The 23,003-nt window shown below is 41.1% G+C and overlaps 1 protein-coding gene across 4 annotated transcripts in view; it reads right to left on the bottom strand.

Annotated features, from left to right (window-relative positions):
- Nucleotides 1–23,003, bottom strand: part of PPP2R3A (protein phosphatase 2 regulatory subunit B''alpha) — a 210,135-nt gene that overhangs the window by 23,715 nt on the left and 163,417 nt on the right. For all 4 annotated transcript variants that reach the window (XM_051818617.2, XM_051818618.2, XM_070072785.1 and 1 more), the window contains 4 exons: nucleotides 18,978–19,064; nucleotides 12,813–12,969; nucleotides 10,486–10,534; nucleotides 9,969–10,058 (listed from right to left, as the gene is read on the bottom strand). In XM_051818617.2, the coding sequence (XP_051674577.1) occupies nucleotides 9,969–10,058; nucleotides 10,486–10,534; nucleotides 12,813–12,969; nucleotides 18,978–19,064 (383 nt within the window). The remainder of the gene's footprint in view (nucleotides 1–9,968; nucleotides 10,059–10,485; nucleotides 10,535–12,812; nucleotides 12,970–18,977; nucleotides 19,065–23,003) is intronic.

Here is a 23,003-nt window from a genome sequence, read left to right on the forward strand (position 1 = left end):
TCGAACCCAGACACTACAATATGGGGTATGGCTATCCCAAGAATAACTATAGAGAGAAACAGTTTTAAATTTTCATTGTGAGACTACTTCATTCAAAACGGATCAAAGACCTAAATCTATGACATGATACCATCAAGTTATTAGAAAACACTAGAGAAAACCGGAAAGAAAATGGTAAGGCATAGAGTTCTTGGAAATGACCCCAGAGGCACACATAATCAAAACCAAAATTGACAAATGGGATTGCATCAAATTGAGAAGCTTCTGCACTGCAAAAGAAACACTCAGCAAAGTGAAGAGGCAACAGACAGAATTGGAGAAGTTATTTGCAAACCATGCAATGGATAAAGGATTAATATCCAGAATATATAAAGAGATCAAGAAACTCCACAACAGAAAAATAAAAAACCTGGTTGAAAAATGGGCAAAGGACATTAACAGGCATTTTTCAAAAGAGGAAATCCAAATGGCCAACAGACACATGAAAAATGTTCAGGATCACTAGCCATCAGGGAAATGCAAATTAAAACCACAATGAGGTTTCATTTACCCCCCACCCCCATTAGAATGGCTTTCATATAGAAATCAACAAACAACAGATGCTGGCGAGGATGTGGGGAAAAAGTCCACTGTTGGTGGGAATGTAAAATGGTGTAACCCCTGTGGAAGACATTTTAGAGAGACCTCAGAAACCTGAATATAGACCTACCATGTGACCCTGCCATGCCACTCCTGGGAATTTACCCAAAAGAAATGAAATCAGCATATGAAAGAGTTATCTATACCCCTATGTTTATTGCAGCTCAATTCATAATAGTTAAGATATGGAATCAACCCAAATGTCCAGCAGCTGAAGACTACATAAATTATTAGATATGTGCACCATGGAATACTACACAATGGCAAAAAAATGAAATCCTGTCATTTGCAACAAAATGGATGAAACTGGGAAACATCATTTTTAGTGAAATAAGCCAACCTGAAAAGGACGAATACCATATATTCTCCCTGATCTGTGATAACAAATAGCGCACCTAAAGTGTAATCTATAGAAGCGAAATTGACACTTTGAGATGCAATGATTTTGAACAGCCCTTGCTCTTAACTGTTGAGGAACAGTTTTCTTTTTTTTATTTCATGAATTCTCTACAAGTATAGAGTTATCCATAAGTGTATAAAGTTAATTGAAAATAGATCTCAGTAAAAAATAAGAATGGAAATAGGAGAGGGAGGAGGAAGAAGAGTGGAGGGCAGGTATGGTGGGAAGAATCACTATGTTCCTAAAGTTGTACTAGTTAAATGCATGGAGTTTGTATTCCTTAAATAAAAAATTTCTTGAAAAAAAAAAAAAAAGACCACTTCATCAAGTTCATGGAAAATGGAGTTAAAAGTTTATTTCAGTGAAAAAGCATTTTGAAATTCATGCCTGTAAGAGGCCTTTTGAAAGTTCATGGCAAAAAGGATATTATGAAAAAAAAAATGCACGGATTTCATTTTCAAAGGGCCCAGTGTTGTGGTACAGCAGGTTAAGCCACCACCTGTGATGCTGGCATCCCATATGACCACTGGTTTGAGTCCCAGCTGCTCCAATTCTGATCCAGCTCCCTGTTAATGTGCCAAGGAAGGCAGCAGAAGACGGCCAAGAACTTGGGCCCCTGGAACCCATGTGGGAGACCTGGACGGAGTTCTAGGCTCCTGGCTTCAGCCTGGCCCAGTCCTGGGCATTGTGGCCATTTGGGGAGTAAACCAGCAGGTGGAAGATCTCTCACTGTCTGTCTTTATCTCTCTCATACATATAATCCTGCCTTTCAAATAAATTTTTAAAAAGATTTTATTTATTTATTTAAGAGGTAGAGTTACAGACAGTGAGAAGGAGAGACAGAGAGAAAGGTCTTCCATCCACTGGTTCACTCCCCAAATGGCCGCAATGGCTGGAGCTGAGCCGATCTGAAGCCAGGAGCCAGGAGCCTCTTCCCAGTCTCCCATGTGGGTGCAGGGGCCCAAGCACATGTGACATCTTCCGCTGCTTTTCCAGGCCATAGCAGAGAGCTGGACTGGAAGAGGAGCAGCCGGGACTAGAAATGGCGTCCATATGGGATGCTGGTGCTACGGTCAGAGAATTAACATCCCCTCAAATAAATCTTAATTTTAAAAGAAGAAAAATTTTCACAACAAAATAAACTTATCTTTTAATTCCATTTTTCCACAAACTTTGAAATACTTGTAATTCCCAGCATCTTTTGGTCCTTGGGGTAGATGTAATTAAGTTCTGGGATTGGTGATTTCTTACCTTTGATGTAAATTCCTATAAGCAATCCGAGAAAGTTACAGGAAACTGTAATTGTAAGTTATTGCTTAGGGAGTACTACATGTATGTTCTTTGCATATTCAGTATATTCTTTGAAGGCATTGGCTTAGTGCCGCTCTCAGGCATAACTAAGGTGAATGAGATGGCTGATGGAGAGGCCACCTCACCAACTAAAGCAGCATTAGAGTGTGACAAAAACCAGGACAGGCACTGAACCATGTACCAAAAGAAGGTCTGTAAGAGCCTGTTAAAAAAAATACAGCCTGCCTCAAGGCAGTTTCACACACCCCACTGGGACAAGGCAGAGGAGAGTCAGCATCTCACACCACGTTAGCCACCGTGAGCGAGTCTGCTACCTGCCACGCAGCTCACTTTCCCAGCCGTGTCACCCAAGTCTGAGCCCTGACTGCTGCCGTGTGTCTGCCACCGTTTCTTACGCAGGAGTTTGATTCTGATTGTATGATATTTTCTTCTTTACTTTAAAACAGTGGGATTCAACTGTCTCCTGCTCATCCTTTTGTTTTAACTGAGACCCCCACCACAATGGGTACCCAGTAAGCAGAAGCTAAGGGAACAAATATTAACAGGGCAGAATTTGGGTTGGCCTAACTTTTGATTCTCGTGAACTGTGGGGAATTTCATAACATGAGCAGAATTCTCTTTTAGTGAGTCTACAGCCTAACTGGCATGAAAATGCAAATGAATGACATCTGGCACGATAGGTAATACATTAGAGTGGTAATCTCTTATAAGATTCTGAGTGATAAGGACCTGGGTTTGAGTCCACTTTGGGCTCTTACTAACTATGTCGACTTTCAGAGCCTCTGTTTCCTTAAAATGTAAAATGAGAGCACTCTACCTAAACTCAGTGATATGAGGATTACATAAGTCACTGAATCTAAAACACTTATCACTGGCAAAAAATAAGACCTCAGATTTTCAAAAAGTTCATGGAAACACAGCATTAAAAGATAAGTTGGGATGGCCATTTAGCCTAATGGTTAAGATACCTGTGTTCCACATTAGAGCACCTGGGTTCAATCCCCTGCTCTGGCTTAGGATTCCAGCTTCCTGTTAATGCAGACCCGGGGAAGCCCCAGGGAAGCCCCAGTGATGGCCCAAGTAACTGGGTTCACACCACCCATGTGGGAGACCTGCATTCAGTCCTCAGCTCAAGGGTCGGCTTGAGCAGCCTTTGCTGCTGTAGGCATTTGGGGAGTGAACCAGCAGATGAGAATGCCCTTTGCCTCTCAAATAATACAAAAAAAAAGTAAGTTTATTTTGGTGGCAAAATTTTTGATTTTATATATCCAAGAGGTCTTAAAAATTCATAGAAAAAATGTATTTATTTCAAAACAATTTTTTTCAACTTAAACTTAACTTTTAATTCCATTTTCCACAAATTTTCTGAAATACCCTCATCTTAGCTATTAGTTAGAGAAAGGCAATATGTAAGGTAGGAAAAAAGCACCAAAAACAGATTTCTTAAGAAAACATTTGAGTCAAAAAGCCTCTTTTGGTGTTATTTTCTATAAGAACCCAATTATGGATCCCTGATATGGAAAGCTGATCTGAAGGATTCTCCTGATAACCTGAGGATTCTGGATCTATCCTACTCCTGAGAAGACTGAGAAACTAACAAAGCAGACAGGCTGAAAGGCACTGAAAAGTTACCAGGGCAGTGCCCAGTCACGGCACCCAGAACTAGAAGCAGGAGATCTAGTTGTGGCGGGGGAGGGGGAGCCTAGCATGTGAGACCATCTTTCCCGGGGTGGGCAAAGCTGCTGGTTCTGGAGGAGGGGCCTGAGAAGCTGAGCTCGACTTGACTTGGCAGTGGTTTGTTAAGGATTCTGGGTCTGGCTTGATAGGCTGTCAGTCTGTAATTTTATTTTCTTGTACATGTTTATATTTCCATTTTTCTTGGATGGTTTTGGTCTCAAGGTAATGCTGGCTTTATAAAATGAGTCGTGACATCAGTGTTGCAGCACAGCGGTCACTGCTACCACCCGCAGCACTGGTATCCCATATGGGTACCAGTTTGAGTCCTGGCTGCTCCACTTCCCTGCTAATGGCCTGGAAAGGCAGTGGAAGATGCCCAAGTGAGTGGGTCCCTGCTACCCACATGGGAGACCCCGATGAAGCTCCTTGTCCCTGGCTCTGGCCTGACCCATCACGGCCGTTGCAGCCATCTGGGGAGTGAACTAGCAGATGGAAGATCTCTGTCCCTCCCTCTCTCTTTCTGTAACTTTTTCAAAGTAAATAAATACATCATTCTAAAAAAATGAGTCAGAAATTGTTACCTCCTTTTCTATTTCTGGAAGAGGTGGTACAGGGTTTGGCATTTCTTCTTCAAATGAATTAGATGAACACAGTGAAATTAACTGGGCTGAGATTTTCAGAATGTTTTAAAAATAGATGTGCTATTTAGGTTTCATATTTCTTCTTGGGTGTGTTTTATCTTTTGAATTTCTAATTCTCTTGAGTCATCCTTTTTGATTATTGGATTATTTAGAAATGTTTTGTTTAGTTTCCAAGTGTGTGGAGATTTTCCATTTTTCCTTTATTGATCTTTACATCCATTTTATTTTGTTCAGAGAATATACTTTGTATAATTTAAATTCATTATTTACTTTCAATTTTTATTTAAGAAGTACAGAGAGAGGGAGAGAGAGAGAGATCCCCATCCATTCATTCTCCAAATGCCCACAATGGATGGAACATGGCTGGGCTGGGCCCGAAGCTGGGGGCAAAAGTGCAATTCAAGTTTCCCACATGGGCTGCCGGGCCCTAATTACCTGAGCCATCATTGCTGCCTCCCACGGTCTGCGTTAGCAGGATGCTGGAGTCAAAAGCTGGATCCAGGAATTAAACCCAGGCTCTCTCATGTGGGATGCAGGCATCTTAACTGCTAGGCTAAATATCTGCTCCCTCAATTTTTTAAAAACAGTTTTATTGAGATATATTTTGCACAGTTCTTTCATTTGAAATTTATAGTTCAATTTTTTTTTAAGGATTTATTTATTTACTCCAGTGGTACAGTTACAGACAGAGAATGGGGGAGAGAGGGAGAGGGAGAGGGAGAGGGAGAGGGAGAGGGAGAGGGAGAGGGAGAGGGAGAGGGAGAGGGAGAGGGAGAGAGAAGGAGAGAGTCTTCCATCATTCCCCAGATGGCCACAACAGCTGGGGCTGGGCCAATTCAAAACCAGGAGCCAAGAGCTTCTTCTGGGTCTCCCACATGGATGCAGGGGCTCAAGGACTTGGGCCATCTTCCACTGCTTTCCCAGGCCATCAGCAGGGAGTTGGATTGAAAGTGGAGCAGCTGGGACTTGAACCGACACCCATATGGTATGCTGGCGCTGCAGGCAGATGCTTAACATATTAAGCCACAGTGCCAGCCCCAGTTCAATGGTTTTTTAACATATTCACATAGATGTATAACAACTGCAATTAATTATTGGGCACTTCTATCTCTTTTCCAAAAAGAAACTTCATGCCCCAAAGCATTCATTTCCCCACAGGCCTCTCATGGACTAAACAACCACTAAGCACTCCCTCTGTATCTACAGATTTGCCTATTTTAGACAACTCACAAACAAGCTTGTCTTGCTTATGACGTGGATATATTTTGAGCAAAGTGTCATTAGGAGAGTTCATTATTGTAAACATCATGGTGTATACTTAAACAAACTTAGGTGACACAACCCTATGGGACCAGGGTTGTGTGTGTGGCCCAATGCTGACTGAAACGTCATTATGTGGTACATTACCGTAAACAATTTCACACAATATCTGGTATTTTGTGCTTGACATCTGTTACTCTGCATAATGTTTTTACGATTCAACCATGTGTACTGTGTAGCAGCACTTCATTTCTTTTTACTGCTTAATATTTGACTACATGGATAGATCACATTTGTTCATTCATCAGCTGATGGACATTTAGGATGTTCCTACCCTTTGCCTATTATGCAAAATGCTGCTATGACTATGGGAATACATGTTTTTGTGTGGCTATATTTTCATTTCTCTTACTGCTGGGTCATATGGTGGGGGTCTCTGTGTTTAACGGCTGATGAATGTCAGACTGTTTTTCATAGTGGCTGCATTTACATTCCCACTGGTCGTCTATGATGCTTCTGATTTCTCCACATCCTTGCTAGCACATCTCCTCTGGCTTTTTCATTACAGCTATCCTAGCGGGTGTGAAGTGGTATCTACTGTAGTTTTTTTATTTTTCCAATTTATTTATTTGCAAGCCAGAGTTACAGAGACAACAGGGGAGAACAGAGACACAGAAATCTATCCACTGGTTCACTTTCCCAGATGATTACAACAGTCATGGCTAGCCAGGCCTGCCAGGCACTTCATCAGGGTCTCCCATGTGGGTGGCAGGTGCCCAAACACCTGTGTCATATTCTGCTGCTTTTCCCAGGCTATTAATAGGGAACTGGATTGCAAGTAGAGCAGCTGGGACACGAACCACCACCCACATAGGATGCTGGCATTGCCGGCAGCAGCTTTACCCGTTATGCCACAATGCCAGCCCCTCTACTGTGTTTGTAATTTGCATTTCTCTGATGACTAATGATGTCAATCACCTTTTCATGTGGTTATTGGCCATGTTAAGACGACACTTCAAAAATTTTCTGGAAAGATGAAATTAAAATGTAAGTTAATTTTGGTGCAAAAGAATTTTATAAAATTTGAAATATTTAACACCAAAGCATACTTGTTTTTTAATTTCATCTGCCATGAATTTATTAACTTTTTTGAAATACTTGCCTATATATCTTTGGAAAACTATCTATTCAGATCCTTAATTTTTTTCAATGGGTCTGTCTTGCTATTGTTGACTTTTTTTTTTTTTTTTTTTTTTTTTTTTGACAGGCAGAGTGGACAGTGAGAGAGAGAGAGACAGAGAGAAAGGTCTTCCTTTCCCGTTGGTTCACCCTCCAATGGCTGCTGCAGCTGGTGCACTGCGCTGATTTGAAGCCAGGAGCCAGGTGCTTTTGGTCTCCCACGCGGATGCAGGGCCCAAGGACCTGGGCCATCTTCCACTGCACTCCCAGGCCACAGCAGAGAGCTGGACTGGAAGAGGAGCAACCGGGACAGAATCCGGAGCCCCGACCGGGACTAGAACCTGGTGTGCCGGTGCCACAGGCGGAGGATTAGCCTATTGAGCTGCGGCGCTGGCCTATTGTTGATTTTTTAAATACTGTTTACATATCCTAGATACAAGTCCCTTATTATAAAATTATTTGCATATATCTTTTCCTGTGTTGTGGGCTGTCTTTTCACTCTCTTGATGATGTCTTTTTTTTTTTTTTTTTGACAGGTAGAGTTATAGACAGTGAGAGAGAGTGAGAGAAAGGTCTTCCTTCCGTTGGTTCACTCCCCAAATGGCCGCCATGGCTGGCGCTGCGCCTCTCCGAAGCCAGAAGCCAGGTGCTTCCTCCTGGTCTCCCATGCGGGTGCAGGGGCCCAAGCACCTGGGCCATCCTCCACTGCCCTTCTGGGCCACAGCAGAGAGCTGGACTGGAAGAGGAGCAACTGGGACTAGAACCTGGTGCCGATATGGGATGCTGGTGCCGCAGGCAGAGGATTAACCAAGTGAGCCATGGCGCCAGCCCTGATGATGTCTTTTAAAATGTAAGTTTTCAATTCGAGAAGTCCAAGTCATCTATTTTCTTCTTTAGTTGTTTGGGCTTTTGGTTTCATATCTAAGAAACTGTGCCTAACCAAGGCCATAAAAATTTACTTCCATATTTTCCTCAAAAAATTTTAAAGTCTTAGCTCTTACATTTTGGTCTGTAATCCATTTGATTTAATTTTTATGTATAATATGATAGGGGATCCAAATTTATTTTTGTTGCATGTGGATATCCAGCTGTCACAGTACCACTGATGAAAAACTGTTCTTTCCTAATAAGATGCCTTAGTATCAAGGTTGAAAATTAGTTAGCTGGGTGTGAGCCTTATGACCCAGTGAATTAGGCCACTTATTGTGATGCCAGCATCCCATATGAATGCCAGTTCAAGTTCTAGCTGCTCCATTTCTGATCTAGCTCCTGCTAGTGGGACTGGGAAGGCACTAGAAGATGGCCTTAAGTGCTTGGGCCCCTGCAACCCATGTGGGAGACCTGGATGGAGCTCCTGGTTCAGTCCTGTTGCAGTCATGTGGAAGGTGAACCAGTGGATGGAAGATATCTCTCCTCTCTAACTCTGCCTTTCAAATATAAAGAAAATCAGTTTACACATAAATGTGGGGACTTATTTATTTCTGGATTCTTAGCTGAGTTCCACTTATTTAAATGTGCATCCTTAAGCAAGTACCATACAGTCTTTAAACTCTGTGGTATATTTTGAAATCACATAGTGTGAGTTCTTTGGTATGTTTGTTCTTTTTCAAGATTGTTTTGTTTGCTCTGGTTCCTGACTCAAGCTTCCTGCCAATGCAGACCCTGGAAAACGATGGTGATGGCTCACACAATTGGGTTCCTATCATCTACAGGAAAGATCTGGATTGAGTTCCTGGGCGGGGGAGTCCTAGGTTCTGGCCAGCTGCTATTGCAGGCATCTGAGAAGTGAACCAGCAAACTGGAGCTCACTGTTTCTCTACCTCTCAATAAAGAAGTTTAATGTAAAATAGTGTGCTTTGTTACGCCATCAGCAGTCTTTTCCATTTCTTTTCAAAGATTTACTTTATTTGATGGCGGGGGAGGAGTCTTCCATCTGATGGTTCACTCCCCAAATGGCCACCATGGCCAGAGCTGAGCTGATCCGAAGCCAAGAGCTTCTTCTGGGTCTCCCACATGGGTGCAGGGTCCCAAAGATTTGGGCTATCTTCTGCTGCTTTCCCAGGCACCTTAGCAGGGAGCTGGATTGGAAGTGGAGCAGCTGGGACTTGAACCCATATGGGATGTTGGTGCTGCAGGCCGGGGCTTTATATCTCCCTGCACCACAGCACTGGCACCTCTTACATTTCAGGTTCCACATGTCTACATTGCTTCAAGAGGTCATGTTAAGTGACTTATACCATCTATGTATATGTACATTCTATGATATTTGCACAATGACAAAATCACCTACCTGCTTTTGAAATGAAAGTTATTTAAAAATAATGTAACAAGCTACTCTTACTTCAATAACTTCTAAACAAAATATCCGACATTCAGACAACCTTTTGAGCCAGTATGAAGTCAGCTGAGTCAGTTATACCTGCAAGCAGCACCAAGGACTGCAGCCCTCCCTCCCTGAGCACAAGCCGTGGGCACTGTGTTACACGAGCGAGGGATAAGGAGCAGAGAGGACAAGACTTTCTGCTTAACTAGGAGAACTTGCCACCATAAATCCAGGTGTTTGCCAGTCGCATGGGGTCACTCTGATCATGCACATGTTCCTTCCTTTCCTTCTCAGACTTACTCCTGAACCTTTAGGATTGTAAAGCAATGAGGATTCATGGTGTCCATCCCCACATTCTCTTAAAATGCCTACCAGTCCTGCTGATTCCTCCCGATCAGCTTCCTCATCCTTTGTCCTCTGTCTGCGAGGGCAGTGCCCGGCCGCTGGGCTGGGCTCAGTGCCCGAGCTGTGCGCCATGACTGTGTCCAGCTCTGCGTGTGTGTCTGACACCTTGGTAAAGGAAATTGAGTCGTCTTACCTGGTGGGGTTCCTTTTGTCTTCCTCAGAGATCAAAAACCAAACAAAATCGGCGTAGCTCATTCTTCCTTCCTTCTGTACTGTTTTTCCCCTGAAGAAAACGCACAGTTGCAGAATTGCCTGAGTAATTAAATAATATCCTTCTTTGGAAATTCAGTTAAAAATTTTAAAAATTAGAATGTTGGCTATTCATAAAAGGCAACCCTTCTGTTGCCTGTTTTGTTTTTGAATCCTACAAGGGGAAACCAGAAGGCACCAGCAAATATGAAGAAAAGAACCCTGGTTTCTAATTGAATCCAGGTAATTACTGGACTCTAAGACTGTTCCCTGCATTTACATATGGGACTAATATTCATATTAAAGAAGCACTGTCTTACATTACACCATGACCATATGTTCAATGTAATGCTATTTAAACTAGCAGCACTGCCAAGTTATGGAAGAAATCTTGATAAATGAGATCAATCCAGTTATCACTTGTAGCTCATCTTTAAACTGAGATTTTAAACTTTTCTTACCTTGTTACTGCGCCAGAGAATATCCTTTCAATAATTCTGTTTGAGGAAGCTAAATATAAATTACAAAGCCAGTTAGAAACATGTTCCATAAAGGCAATACTTTTGGAAATTTGTTTTTCATTTCTTATAAGCTAAACCATAACAATCTACCTTGATGAGAATATGAGTACTTGTTTTTAACTTATATTCAATTTATACTATTTTGAAGCATGAATGAGGCAGCTTCCTATTTATCCATCAATGATTTAAAAAAAAATAACAGGCAAATTAATGTGCCTGATGCTGGGACGTATTAACACAGCTGAGTGCTAAATTAATTCTGAGCAACCTGACACCTAATATAAAATACACTACATTTTTATTGACCTTGTTATCCAATGAGATGAAACAAATTTTCATCTAAAACAAGATAAATTGCATGCTAACATCAAATTCAAGAGGGAGCGGATTGTGTAGTCCTAAAACAGTGTACAGTATATTAAAGCAAAATACCAAAGAATGCTTTCAAGTAGAGTTTTACAAAAGATATCAAGACATACTATAACCAGACTTTTCTTACATTCCCATCCTATGTGAGTCCAGGATATAACATGATTTAACAAAGAATTTTTAGAAATTCTATAATTAAGTTGTATCTATAGTCAATTATATCTTAAGATAGTATACTGCTTTTTGATTAAAGAGTCTAGAAGAATCTACAGCAGCATACCTCATTGTAGGTTCAAAATAACTAATGGCATTAGGTTATGTATGTGTGTATGTATGTTTTTGAAGAGATGCCTCAGAATCTCAGATCTCTTTAACAAGTACACTAGGCAATGAATGGTCTACACACTAACATTTCAGGTTGAGTAATGAGAGCATGAGGGAGCTGGCACCCTCAGCATCTAATACTTCTATAGGGAGTTAGGTGCAGTCAATATAGACAGTTTGGTTCAAGCAAGTTGGGAATATGTGTGTCAGTATGGCCATGCCTGGCCTCATGTCAAGGCTTATGCAAAGATCCTCTATGCTTTCTTAAGCACTGTTTTATGAGGTTAATAATTTGTACTAGATAGAAAAAAAAAAAAGAGGATCCGAGAGGAAAGGTATGGATATTTCATGCCAAAGCTAACATATTTTAGCTTTGGAAGTTTTACCTCCTAAAACTGAAGACTATTTTATTTCATGCTGTCTCATAAGAGTTTGGTAAGTGAATAACTTATGTAGAGTTTAGTGATCCCTTCATTTATGCAAACCTAGACGTTTGCTTTTCTAGACTTTGTCCCATGAACATGGCAGTAGTGAGCTGCTATCTGATTATACACAGTATTTGGGGACTTCAGAGAATTGTGGTTCCATCAGCCAGAGAGAGACCGTTAGAAGCTGGGACAGTGCACAACCTCTGCAGGCTGGCCCTGTGGTACAGTTCTCACTGCCCAAAGGGAGGTGTACAGCTAGGAAAGCCGAGTCTCCACACCGTCATGCTGTCTTGGTGACAGGAAGGTTATGACCACTTTGTGTCAGGTAAATACACCTGGGTATTTCCCCTTGATGTCTGCTTAGCATCTGAAAATTTGAGAGTACTCACTTTTTAAACATGTCAAACTTCTATCATTCCTCACATACACCAGATAACAAGACCCAATGCATTTATTAAAAATGTGTGCTCCAACACATAGAAAGGCAGTCTGATTTTACAGCTGCAGGGAAGACATTTATGGACAGAACAGGAACAATATAATGCGCGGAGGATGAATCAGTGTATCTTGGTGCTTAGTTGAGAACAGGTTCTAAGTTCACTACTGGCGAAAATGGAGCAGGAAGGGTGCTCCCATATGATGTCTAATTTTTGTTTTCTGACAAAAGGAAGCATGGAAAACATCTGCAGAGAACACAGCTTCTGGAACTAAACTCCAAAATGTATGTTTTGAAGAGTACTTGAAAAATAAAATTTGTCAAGGCAGAAACATTATTTTTATCCTTGGGGTTTTCCTAGAAATATTTTTGCATAGAAAATATTATAGAGGTGCATATCTAATCTCTTCAAGACAGATTTATCCAGGTATAGATCCTGCTTATTTCATCCTCAGAACACACACATCACCATGAAGGCTTGTCAATTCACAAAAACCAAGACTGACAACTTACCTCCGAATCTTTTTTCCTTAGACCTGGCCTCTAAATAAAAAAAACAGTATCACACTATCTTTGCTTCACCTCCACTTAAAAATGCTTGGCCCTGAAAGAGGATTTGGATAAGATATAAAAGAAACAAGAATTTCTCAAAATGAGCAGGGACAGTTTACATAGCTCTTCAACATCTCAGCATCTACAGAATCACTCACCCTGGTCGTTGTATCGAGACAGATCGGCCTGGCTGATGTAGAGGTCATGATCACTATCTAATTCCCAGAATTTACAATAAATAACATAGAAATGTTCATAGGAGAAGTAATCTGTGATTTGGTTTATATCTTCCTCTTCTTCCAAAAGGGCTAGAGTCTGAAATGGTATGAATACAAGGATTAATTTTAAAATTATGAAAAACCAGCTTTGGCCATTATAGAGTATAGCAAATTTTTGTTTTAAATTTTACTGAAAAATTTTGGTTTTGGTACCAAACCAGGAACTTTTTAACAGGCAGTTTCCTGATACCTTTAATTAACTGATCAATACTAAGGGACTTCAAAAAATTTGTGAAGAAATGGAATTAAAGGGCAAAAATAAAAAATGTAAACCTCTTCTCAACGTAAGTCGCATCAAATCTGACATTTTTTGTAAGTGATGACACCAGCCATTTAGTCACTTCCTAAAGACCTTGAGTGTCTTTGGAATTTAACCATGCCAATACATTTTTTGAACATTATTAACTAGAGAGAAACATGTGTCCTTTAAAGATTAAGACTAGGAAACAAAAAGAATTTTGAAGGAGCCAAATCAGGACTCTAAGGTGGATGCCTACGATTTCCCACTGAAACTTGCAAAACTGCTCGTTTGAAGAGCAGAAGCACTGTGGCGGTGCCGCTTTCTGGGCATTTTCCTGCTAAAGCTTTGAACTTTCTCAAAACACTCTTACAATAAGCAAATGTTATTCTTTGGCCCTTTAGAAAGTCAACAAGCTAAATGCCTTAAGCATCCCGGAAAGCTGTGGCTCCGACCTTCGCTCTCGCGCAGTTCACAAGCACCTTTTCTTGTGCTCCGACTGGACCACGTCCACCCCTCTGAGGCACTGCTCTCTGACTGTGCTATGCTTCCGAATTGCACTGGGAAAGCCATGGTCCATTTCCTGTTCCGGTTCTGCCAAGAAATGCTTCAGGATCGTGATCTTGCTGGCTCACAGTTTCTGCTGAAAGCTCTGCTCTTGTCTGTAGCTGAACTGGGTGCAGCAGTGTTGGCAGCCATTTGAGCAAAAAAATGCTCCACTTTAATTCTTGATCACACTCATGTAAGCTCAGCCAACTGAAATATCTACGGTGTTGGTTATCGTGTCTGTTATTAATTGTGGTCCTCATTTAGGACACAGACAAAATTAATTTTTCCTCACAAACTGATGTAGATGGTCTTCTGCTTCAGGCTTCATGTTCACCATAAAAACTTATAGCATCAGTTACTGATTTGTAAGCTTTATGTTCACCATAAACACTTCTGGAATCAATGATTCATGTGTAAACTGCCGACTTCTTTGGGGCACTGTCACCATCAACCTTTTATAGGACATCAATGATTTCATTCTTCCACCCATGCTTCACCATCAGTTTCATGTCTGTTGTTGCTTCAGTGTTAACAGAATTCTTCTTGCTGTGCTAGGAGCTCTTTTCTAACTGACGTCTTATTCTTCCTAGTGCCTCAAACTAGACCCTGTTCAGATGCGTTACAACCAGTTAGTAGGATTTTATTTTGGTGCAAAACAAAATGGAAATCCATGCAAAGTTTTTCCTTAATATACTTTTTGAAGACCGCTTGTACACAAGCATTTACTGAGCACTATAATATGCTTAGTAAAGGCTGGATAACACAGGGAAAGTGAAGAGCTATCATCAAGGAGACTCACGCCAGAGATCCCTAGACTGTCAATCACAGAACAATTAGGCCAGAGGCTTATAATTACATGGCCATTAACTAACACGGTTTTTAACTTTTCAATGTTATGTAAGCAATATTAAGAAGAGTCGGCATCCTCATATAGGACTTGGTTTCATAATGAAATGAAGTTTTTTTTGTAAGATTATTTATTTGAAAGGCAGAGTTACAGACAGACAGACAGAGAGAGAGAGAGACAGACAGACAGAAAGATCTTCCATCCTCAAGTGGCAGCAACAGCCAGGGCTGGGCCAGGCCAAAGCTAAGAGCCAGGAGCTTCTTCCAGGTCTCTGGCATGGACCTACTCTCCGGGCCATCTGCTGCTGCTTTCCCAGGAAGTTAGCAGGGAGCTGGATCAGAAGTGGAGCAGCCAGGGTGCCCCTATGGGATGCTGGCGCTGCTGGCCATGGCTTTAACCCATTGAGCCACGGCGCCGGCCTGATGAAATGAAATTCACCATAAAGGTTACTTAAACATGCAGTTGAGATGACGCTCCATGGCTTGGTACAGAAGGGAAGGCGGCTGGAGCTGCAGGACTCTATGCTGGAAGTGAATGTGTGTCTTGCCTGACTCACGGCATACCTTAAGGAAAATACCAAAACTAATGATTTTGAACCCACAATTCTATAGTCAACTAAACTATCACATAAGTGGGTAGATAAATGAAGGTATTTTCAGAAATAAAAGGTCTGAAAGAAAAACAAATTATAAGGAAACTTAGAAAAACAAAATGAGATGGCAGAAGAACATATATATTAATATTCACAGTAAAGATAAATGAGCTGAATCTCACTATTAAAATACTTTTGATTAAATATATATAAAGTCACACCTCCAAAACAAATCTAGGTATACACTTTCTATAAGAAATGCCAAAAATGAAAATTAAAAGGAAAGTTAAAAAAAAGGCAAATACTAGTCAGAGATTAAAAAAAGAAAATATACACTGATATTAATAGAAGATAAAATGAAATTGAAGATGAAAAACATAAGGAGCAAAGAAGTTTATTTCATAATATAAATGTATTGCTTTGATTAAAAACATTTTTTAGGGGTTGGTGCTGTGGTATAGTGGATAAAGCCACCTCCTGTGGACTGCATCCCATATGGGCCCTGGCTCAAAATCCAGATGCTCCACTTCTGATCCAACTCCCTGCTAATGCACCTGGGAAAGCAGTGGAGGATGGCCCAAGTCCTTGGGTCCCTGCACCCACATGGGAGACCTGGATGAACGTCCTGGCTCCTGGCTTCAATCTGGTACAGCCCCGGCCGTTGTGGCCATTTGGGGAGTGAACCAGCGGATGAAAGATCTCTCTCTCTTTCTTTCTCTCTGCGTCTCTTCCTCTCTCTGTGTAACTCTGACTTTCAAATAAATAAATACATCTGTAAAAAAAAAGTTTTTAAAAAGTGTAAATGCTGGTAATATCTAGTAAAGGAAACAAATAAATGAACAAAGCTAGACCTATAAAATGCTTTTGTCTTAGAAGTGAGGTTTGGGGCTGTGGTGTAGCGGGTAAAGCCGCTGCCTGCAGTGCTGACATCCCATATGGGCGCTAGTTCAAGTCCCTCTGTTCCACTTCTGATCCAACTCTCTGCTGTGGCCTGGGAAGGCAGAAGATGGCCCTAGTGCCCCTGTACCCGTGTGGGAGACCTGGAAGAAGCTCCAGGCCCCTTTGGATCAGCCCAGTTCCAGCCCCTGCGGCCATCTGGGGGAGCGCATCAGTCTTTCAAATAAATAAATAAATCTTAAAAAAAAAAAAAAGAAGTGAGGCTTGAGAAATGCTCTTGGGCATTGGGACTTTGATAAATAAAATTTACTCAAAGTAGAGAAAAAAACCAAAATTCTTGACTAAGAAATAATTTTAAAAAATGTTTGGCAAATTGAAAACAAAAATTATTAAATTATGGTGAACCATCTCAATAGAAGAATACACAGCCAGTAAAAATTATGTCTAAATAGAAACAAAGTAAAACCATGAAGTGTTGAGTGTAAATGTAGATAAACAGTAGGAACTATGTCAAATTCTTAAATCTATATATACACATAGGAATATCAGAAGAATATATACAAAAATTATACTAGCTGTATGAGGGTGGCAAGATGTTTTTTCTTCTGTTTAACCAAACTTGCCTGTGATGTTTTATTTTACAACATGCACGAAGCAGAGTATGTTGGATAAAACAAATCTTTAGAAACAAGGAATTACCAATTTCACCTGCTATAGTACAAAAATGAAGATGACAGGTTACTGGTACTGTTGGTGAGTGTGCAGGCGAAAGTATGAAGTAATGCAGGCTTTGGGGAAGGGTAAGTTGACAGAATCTATCAAATGCACACAGCATTTGACCCAGGATCTTCCCTCCACGTGTCTACTCTAGAAATTTTTATTCATACACATAAGAGAAAAGTACAGGCATGTTCACTGCATCATTGTGATAGAGAAAACCTAAAACAACTTGAACATCAACAGAGGAATAAAGAATTAATTTTAGTATTGCCTTGCAATGGATTATATAATGGTTAAAACAATTAGATTAATGACTAGAAATTAAAAGAATCCTGACACTGTTAAGTGACAAAACGAGTTAAAACAATAGTATGAATCCAAATATTAAAAAGAGTAAAACTAAACACTGAATATTTTTATAAGGCAATAAAGCCACAAATAATACATGTTTCCTCTGGGAGAGTAAAATGGCAAGTTGATGAGATAAACAGCGACTTTTGCTTACTTATTACTCTCGATGTGTTTGTATTATTTGGATATATTCACATTATTTGAATGTTTTATGAGTACTTGTTCACATACCCAGAGGAAGACTAAGAAGAGGGGTGAGAAGTAAGTGGGGAGGGGAGAGTAGGTGCTGTAGGATTCAGGACCCATGAGTTCTATTTCCAGTTAACCAACTGACTTGCTTTGAGATCTTATGTAAGTCATTCAACTATCCTTCTGCTTCAAATGTTATCATCAGTAAAAAAAAAAAAAAAAAAGATCATAATAGTGATTCAAATATTACAAAATAGAATGTAATTTGTATTCCAGGAACATGAAAAATTACCTTCATCATTCTTTTTCTTTATATTATTTTTAAGGATTTATTTATTTATTTGAAGGCAGAGTTACAGAAAGAGAGAGCGAGCAAGCGAGTGAGCTTCCATCTGCTGGCTCACTCTTCAAATGGCCTAATGGCTGGAGCTGAGCTAGGCGGAAGTCAGGAGAATGGAACTCCATCGGTGTCTCCCATGTGGGTGTAGGGGCCCAACAGAGTGATGAGTGACAGAGGGAGAAAGATAACTTCTATCTACTGGTTCACTCTCGAAATGGCTGCAATAGCCACTGTTGGGCCGGGCGGAATCCAGGAGTCAAGAATTCCATATGGGTCTCCCAAGTAGATGGCAGGGATCCCAAACACTTGGGGAACCATCATCTGCTGCCTTCCTGGGTGCCTTAGCAGGCGCTGGACTGGAAACAGAGTACCTAGGACTCTGATATGCCATGTGGGTTAACACATCCCATAATACCAACTGAGAGCCCAGGCAGACATCAAGTACTCAATAAATATCAACAATGTCTGTGATGACGACTATGGACTTTAGCGTAAAATGTAAATCCACTGTGGACTGCTGCTTCTGCCAAGTCTTCCTTACCTTGACTGTTCTAGGTGACAACAGAGAAAAATAAAGAATAATAAGGTTGTAGTACTAGCTTAAGTTTCTTTTAGTATGATTCATTTAAAATAAAACATTTCTTTTCCTTTCAAATGTGAACCATTCCACTTTCTTTAAGCTTAGTCAGGCCTGAGGATCACCTTGGCAAAATGCTCCTACTAGTGGTTAATATTTGTTCTTTCATTTGGTAAAATAAATAAAATGATTGGATGAAATGTAGTCTTTCTTAAAAAGAGATCCTGTACTCCCTGCAGCAGAAGCTGGATGAAGAGTCACTGCTGGAAGGACAAAGTGCAGATTATTCCATTTCTTTTGCAGGGCCCTTCCCAACCTGGCCCCAAGCCCTCTCGGTATCCATTCACTCTTTCAACACCATTTGACAGTTCTTGATTCCAGCCTTTGCTTACGCTGCTTCCTCTGAATGGAATTCCCTTTAACCTTTATCTTGGTAAGCTGCTGATATCTTCCAAGGTCAAGATCACGTGCCAGTCCTTTTGAGAAGCCTTCTCTGCACCTTTTACACATGAATCTATCACATCAGGCCTGGGTGTCTGTACACTGCTCTCCTCTGGTCTGCAGTGCACTGGTTATTCTGTTTATCTCCCACCCCCCCATCCCACTGTCTGACTACAGGTATCTGACAAATGCTTAATGACTGAAAGTAGTGACAGTACTTCATATGCAGTAAGCACTTAAATATTATTAAGTGAAATAAGAACATTATTTAATTTGATCTTTCAGCTTTATCAGAGAGGCATACTTGCAAAAAGTTGCTTTTTCTTATCTCTGTCGAAGTAATTTTTCCACTCCAAGATCTGTTGACTGTGTAGAATATTCTCTGAATAACCTAGTTCCAAAAGGAGAACAAAACCAAACAAAAACATTAGATATGGCTTGTTAGTTTACCAAAGGCCACATTACACATATACATGGGACTTATTTACGTTTTGGCTTTTTGATTATATGAAGTGTAATTTCCAGTACAAATTAACACTATATTTTAAAATCTATATATTTTACTTTTTTAAAAAATATTTATTCATTTATTATTTGAAAGACAGAGTTACAGAGAGGCAGAGGCTGAGACAGAGAGGTCTTCCATCCACTGGTTCACTCCCCAAATGGCTGCAAAGGCCGGAGCTGCACCGATCCGAAGCCAGGAGCCAGGAGCTTCTTCTGGGTCTCCCATGTAGGTGGGTGCAGGGGCCCAAGGACTTGGGCCATCTTCTACTGCTTTCCCAGGCCGTAGCAGAGAGCTGGATTGGAAGTGGAGCATCCGGGACTCAGACCGGATCCCACATGGGATGCCAGCACTGCAGGTTGCGGCTTTATCCGCTATACCACATCTCCAGCCCCATTAAAATCTATATATTTTAAATCAGCCTCTATACTTCTGAGAAGAAAAAAAATTCTCTGCTTATAAGTCTTCACTTCTCAGCTGCCTACACATCACTTCATTTGTTTACTTCTCACTTCGCAGTGATTCAAGTAACGCTTATTGGCTGGACAGTCTGGGAAGGAAAGGGAGGTGGAAGTATCTGCTGGATCGTCTTAGACACCGATTACTCAGAAAGAGGGCTGTCCAAGTGGTATGAATCAAGAGGGCATGATTCTGGTTACTGCAGCCTTTTTCATTGTAGTCTTGAAGATTCTTAGTCTTCTAGACTATGGAAATTCAAATGTTTGAGATTCTTCTTCAACAAAAATTTATTTGAAAGGCAGAGTGATAGGGAGACAGGAAAATAAGGGAGAGAGAGAGGAGAAGAGAGACTGGAGTGGGGAGAAAAAGAGCTCTTCCTTCCCCTGCTTCATTCCCCAAATGCCTTCAACTGTAAGGGCTGGCCAGGCCTACGCCAGGAGCCAGAAACTCTGTTCGATTCGCCCATGTGGGTGGTGGGGGATCCAAATACTTGGGCCATCATCTGCTGTCTCTAAGGAAGCAGGACTGAAGTGGAGTAGCCAAGACTTGAACTAGGCTTCCCATATGGGATGCAGGCCCTCAATCAGTGCCTTATCCCACTGTGCCCTAGGACTGGCCCCTGTCTGGGAAAATGTGTATCCTGAGCTGTATTCGGCCAAGGGCACTTGTGTTGCTACCTAGGGTTGTAATGAGTTTACAGCAGTGGAGCTCTGGAGAAGGCCTTGGATAGGATGGGACTGTGGATGCGAGGGTGAGGGGAGGATTTGAGAAGGAAGACAAAGGCTTCCCTCCTGGAAGTAAGAGGATACAGTGCACTCCTCAGTTTTACTTGTGATTATTCCTACCCACTTAATATCCCTTTCAACTATTTTTTCCTCCAAAGAAAGCAGTGCAAGAGCAATTTAAGCAGCATTTTTGGTACTTTTTTGGCTTTTATTTTGATAGTCTAATAATACAGAAACCCTGTATTCTTGGTGGTTTTATCATGGAGGAAGTCAGTGCCTTTGCAAGAAGAACAAAGAAGGGAAGACATGTGGACACCTTCCAAAGAGTAGGCTTCTCTATGTATGCATTCTTTAGCAAAGAGGGTACTTTTCAAACAAAATAGGGAAAACCAGCATCAGATGAAGGCCCGATTTCTGCTGCCTCACAGTTGCCACCCCACCCTGCTACCAGTGCTGACTCCTAACTGCCCAGCACAGAGCTCGAGCACCACCCTCCAGAGGGAGCCCTGGCGCAGGCACTGGCTTCCTTCCTCCCCCGCCGCTTGAGCCTCCACTCAGCCCTGTGGCTGGATTTCACACCCGGGAGCCTTGATCATCACCTCTAAATTCCAATGGGCCAGGTCTTTCTCAGTGGTATTCCAGTATCTGATATGGTGCTTTGCATATATCAGGTGGTCAATAATTACTTGATAAAATAATGATATTTGGAAGCTGTATAATGAAGATTTCTGTGTTATCTCTGTGATAGAGAAATATGGGTTCACAGCTAGGATGGACAAATCTAATCAGAGCTTTGAACACCAGATGAATATCAACCCAAGAAAGGTCTCTAATTAGTATTTCACAGAAGTATTTTTGTCTGTAATTCACAGATAAATATAAAATGTGCAGAAGACACAAGACAGGGAATAGTAACTATTCAAGATGACTGGGAAAGAGACTACTGAGGTAGTAGTGTTTAATGTGGAGGAAAAACTCCACACTGGAGTGTAGATGTGGTCACGTTCTAGATGGCTGACGACCAGGCTGAGGACCAAGCTGACTTGTTCTGCATGGTACCAGAGCACAGAACTTGTACCAATGGACAGAAATGCCCTTCTTCCAAAATGCTCCACTCTAAGGAGGGGTTTCCTAAAATTAACCCCATGGAGCAGTGGGTTTTTATGAAGTAGTGTGGGTTCTTCTCACCACAAGTACTTAGGCAGAAGTTGACAGGATTCTTGCATTAGATAGAAGTGAGGATCAACTGGGGCCTAATTTCTCTACTGACTCCAACTAGTCAAGACTCTGAGGTTCCTGAGGACAGAATATGTCTTAGCACTGTATTCTTAGCACTAGCTTGGAAGAAATTCAAATAAAAAGATGAAGGATTTTTAGCATAGAATCTACAAGTACAAAAATAAACATTAAGAATATAATCTATCAGGGTTTGCATTGTGGTACAGCAGGCTGAGCGGCCACTTGTGACTGGCATCCCCTATGGGCACTGGTTCAAGTTGTGGTTGCTCAAATTCCAGTCTAGCTACCTGCTACTGTGTCTCAGAAAGCAGAAAAGTATACGTGCCCCTGCCAACTGTGTGTGGTACCTAGATGGAGTTCCAGGTCCTCGGTTTTGGCCTGGCCCAGCTGTGGCCATTACAGCCATTTGGAAAGTGAACCAGGTGAGTGAAGAGCTCTTTCTCCCTCTTTCTTTGTAACTCTGCTGTTCAAATAAATAAAACAAATCTTTAAAAAAAAAAAAAAAAGAACACAAGGCTGGCACTGCGGCACAGCAGGTTAAGCCGCTGCCTGCAGTGCTGGCATCCCATATGGGCACCAGTTCAAGACCCAGCTGCTCTACTTCTGATCCAGCTCTCTGCTATGGCCTGGGAAAGTAGTAGAAGATGGCCCAAGTGCTTGGGCCCCTGCACCTGCATGGGAGACCTGGAAGAAGTTCTTGGCTCCTGGTTTGGATTGGCACACCTCTAGCTGTTGCAGCCAATTGGGGAGTGAACCAGCAGATGGAAGACCTCTCTCTCTCTCTCTGCCTCTCCTTCTATCTCTGTGTAACTCTGACTTTCAAACAAATAAATCTTTTTAAAAAAAGAATGCAACTATCATATTCCATGTACCCCTTTCTCAAGTTAAAGTCAATTTCAATACATGTTGCATTAAATTTTTGTTGAACATTAGATTTATGTTACCTGGTTTCGAATATAAATTTATTTTAAAGTTTGAGTTTCCAAACCGAATTTTACATTTATAATCTCAAACTTTTAAAAAATTATTTATGGAATACCTGTTGCATTTAAAATTATGAAACCTTAATTTGTATTCATTTTTGCTAATTCTTTTTCTCTTCTTTTTGATCAAATTTTAAAAATTTGCAGTTTGTTAGACATTTCTTAAGATTTATTTATTTGTTTGGAAAGCTAGAGTTACAGAGAGAGAGAGAGAGAGTTAGTTTTCATTGGCTTGTTCACTTCCCAGGTGGCTGCAACAGCCAGGGTATGGTCAGGTTCAAGCTAGGAGCCAGAAGCTTCTTCTAGGTCTCACACATGGGTGTCAGGCGCCCAAGTTCTTGGGCCATCTTTGGTTGCTTTTTCCAGACTATTAGCAGAGAGCTGCATTGGAAGTGGATCAAGCAACCAGGACAAGAACT

This window comes from Oryctolagus cuniculus, chromosome 4 (genome assembly GCF_964237555.1).
Source record: "Oryctolagus cuniculus chromosome 4, mOryCun1.1, whole genome shotgun sequence".
Lineage (NCBI taxonomy): Eukaryota > Metazoa > Chordata > Mammalia > Lagomorpha > Leporidae > Oryctolagus > Oryctolagus cuniculus.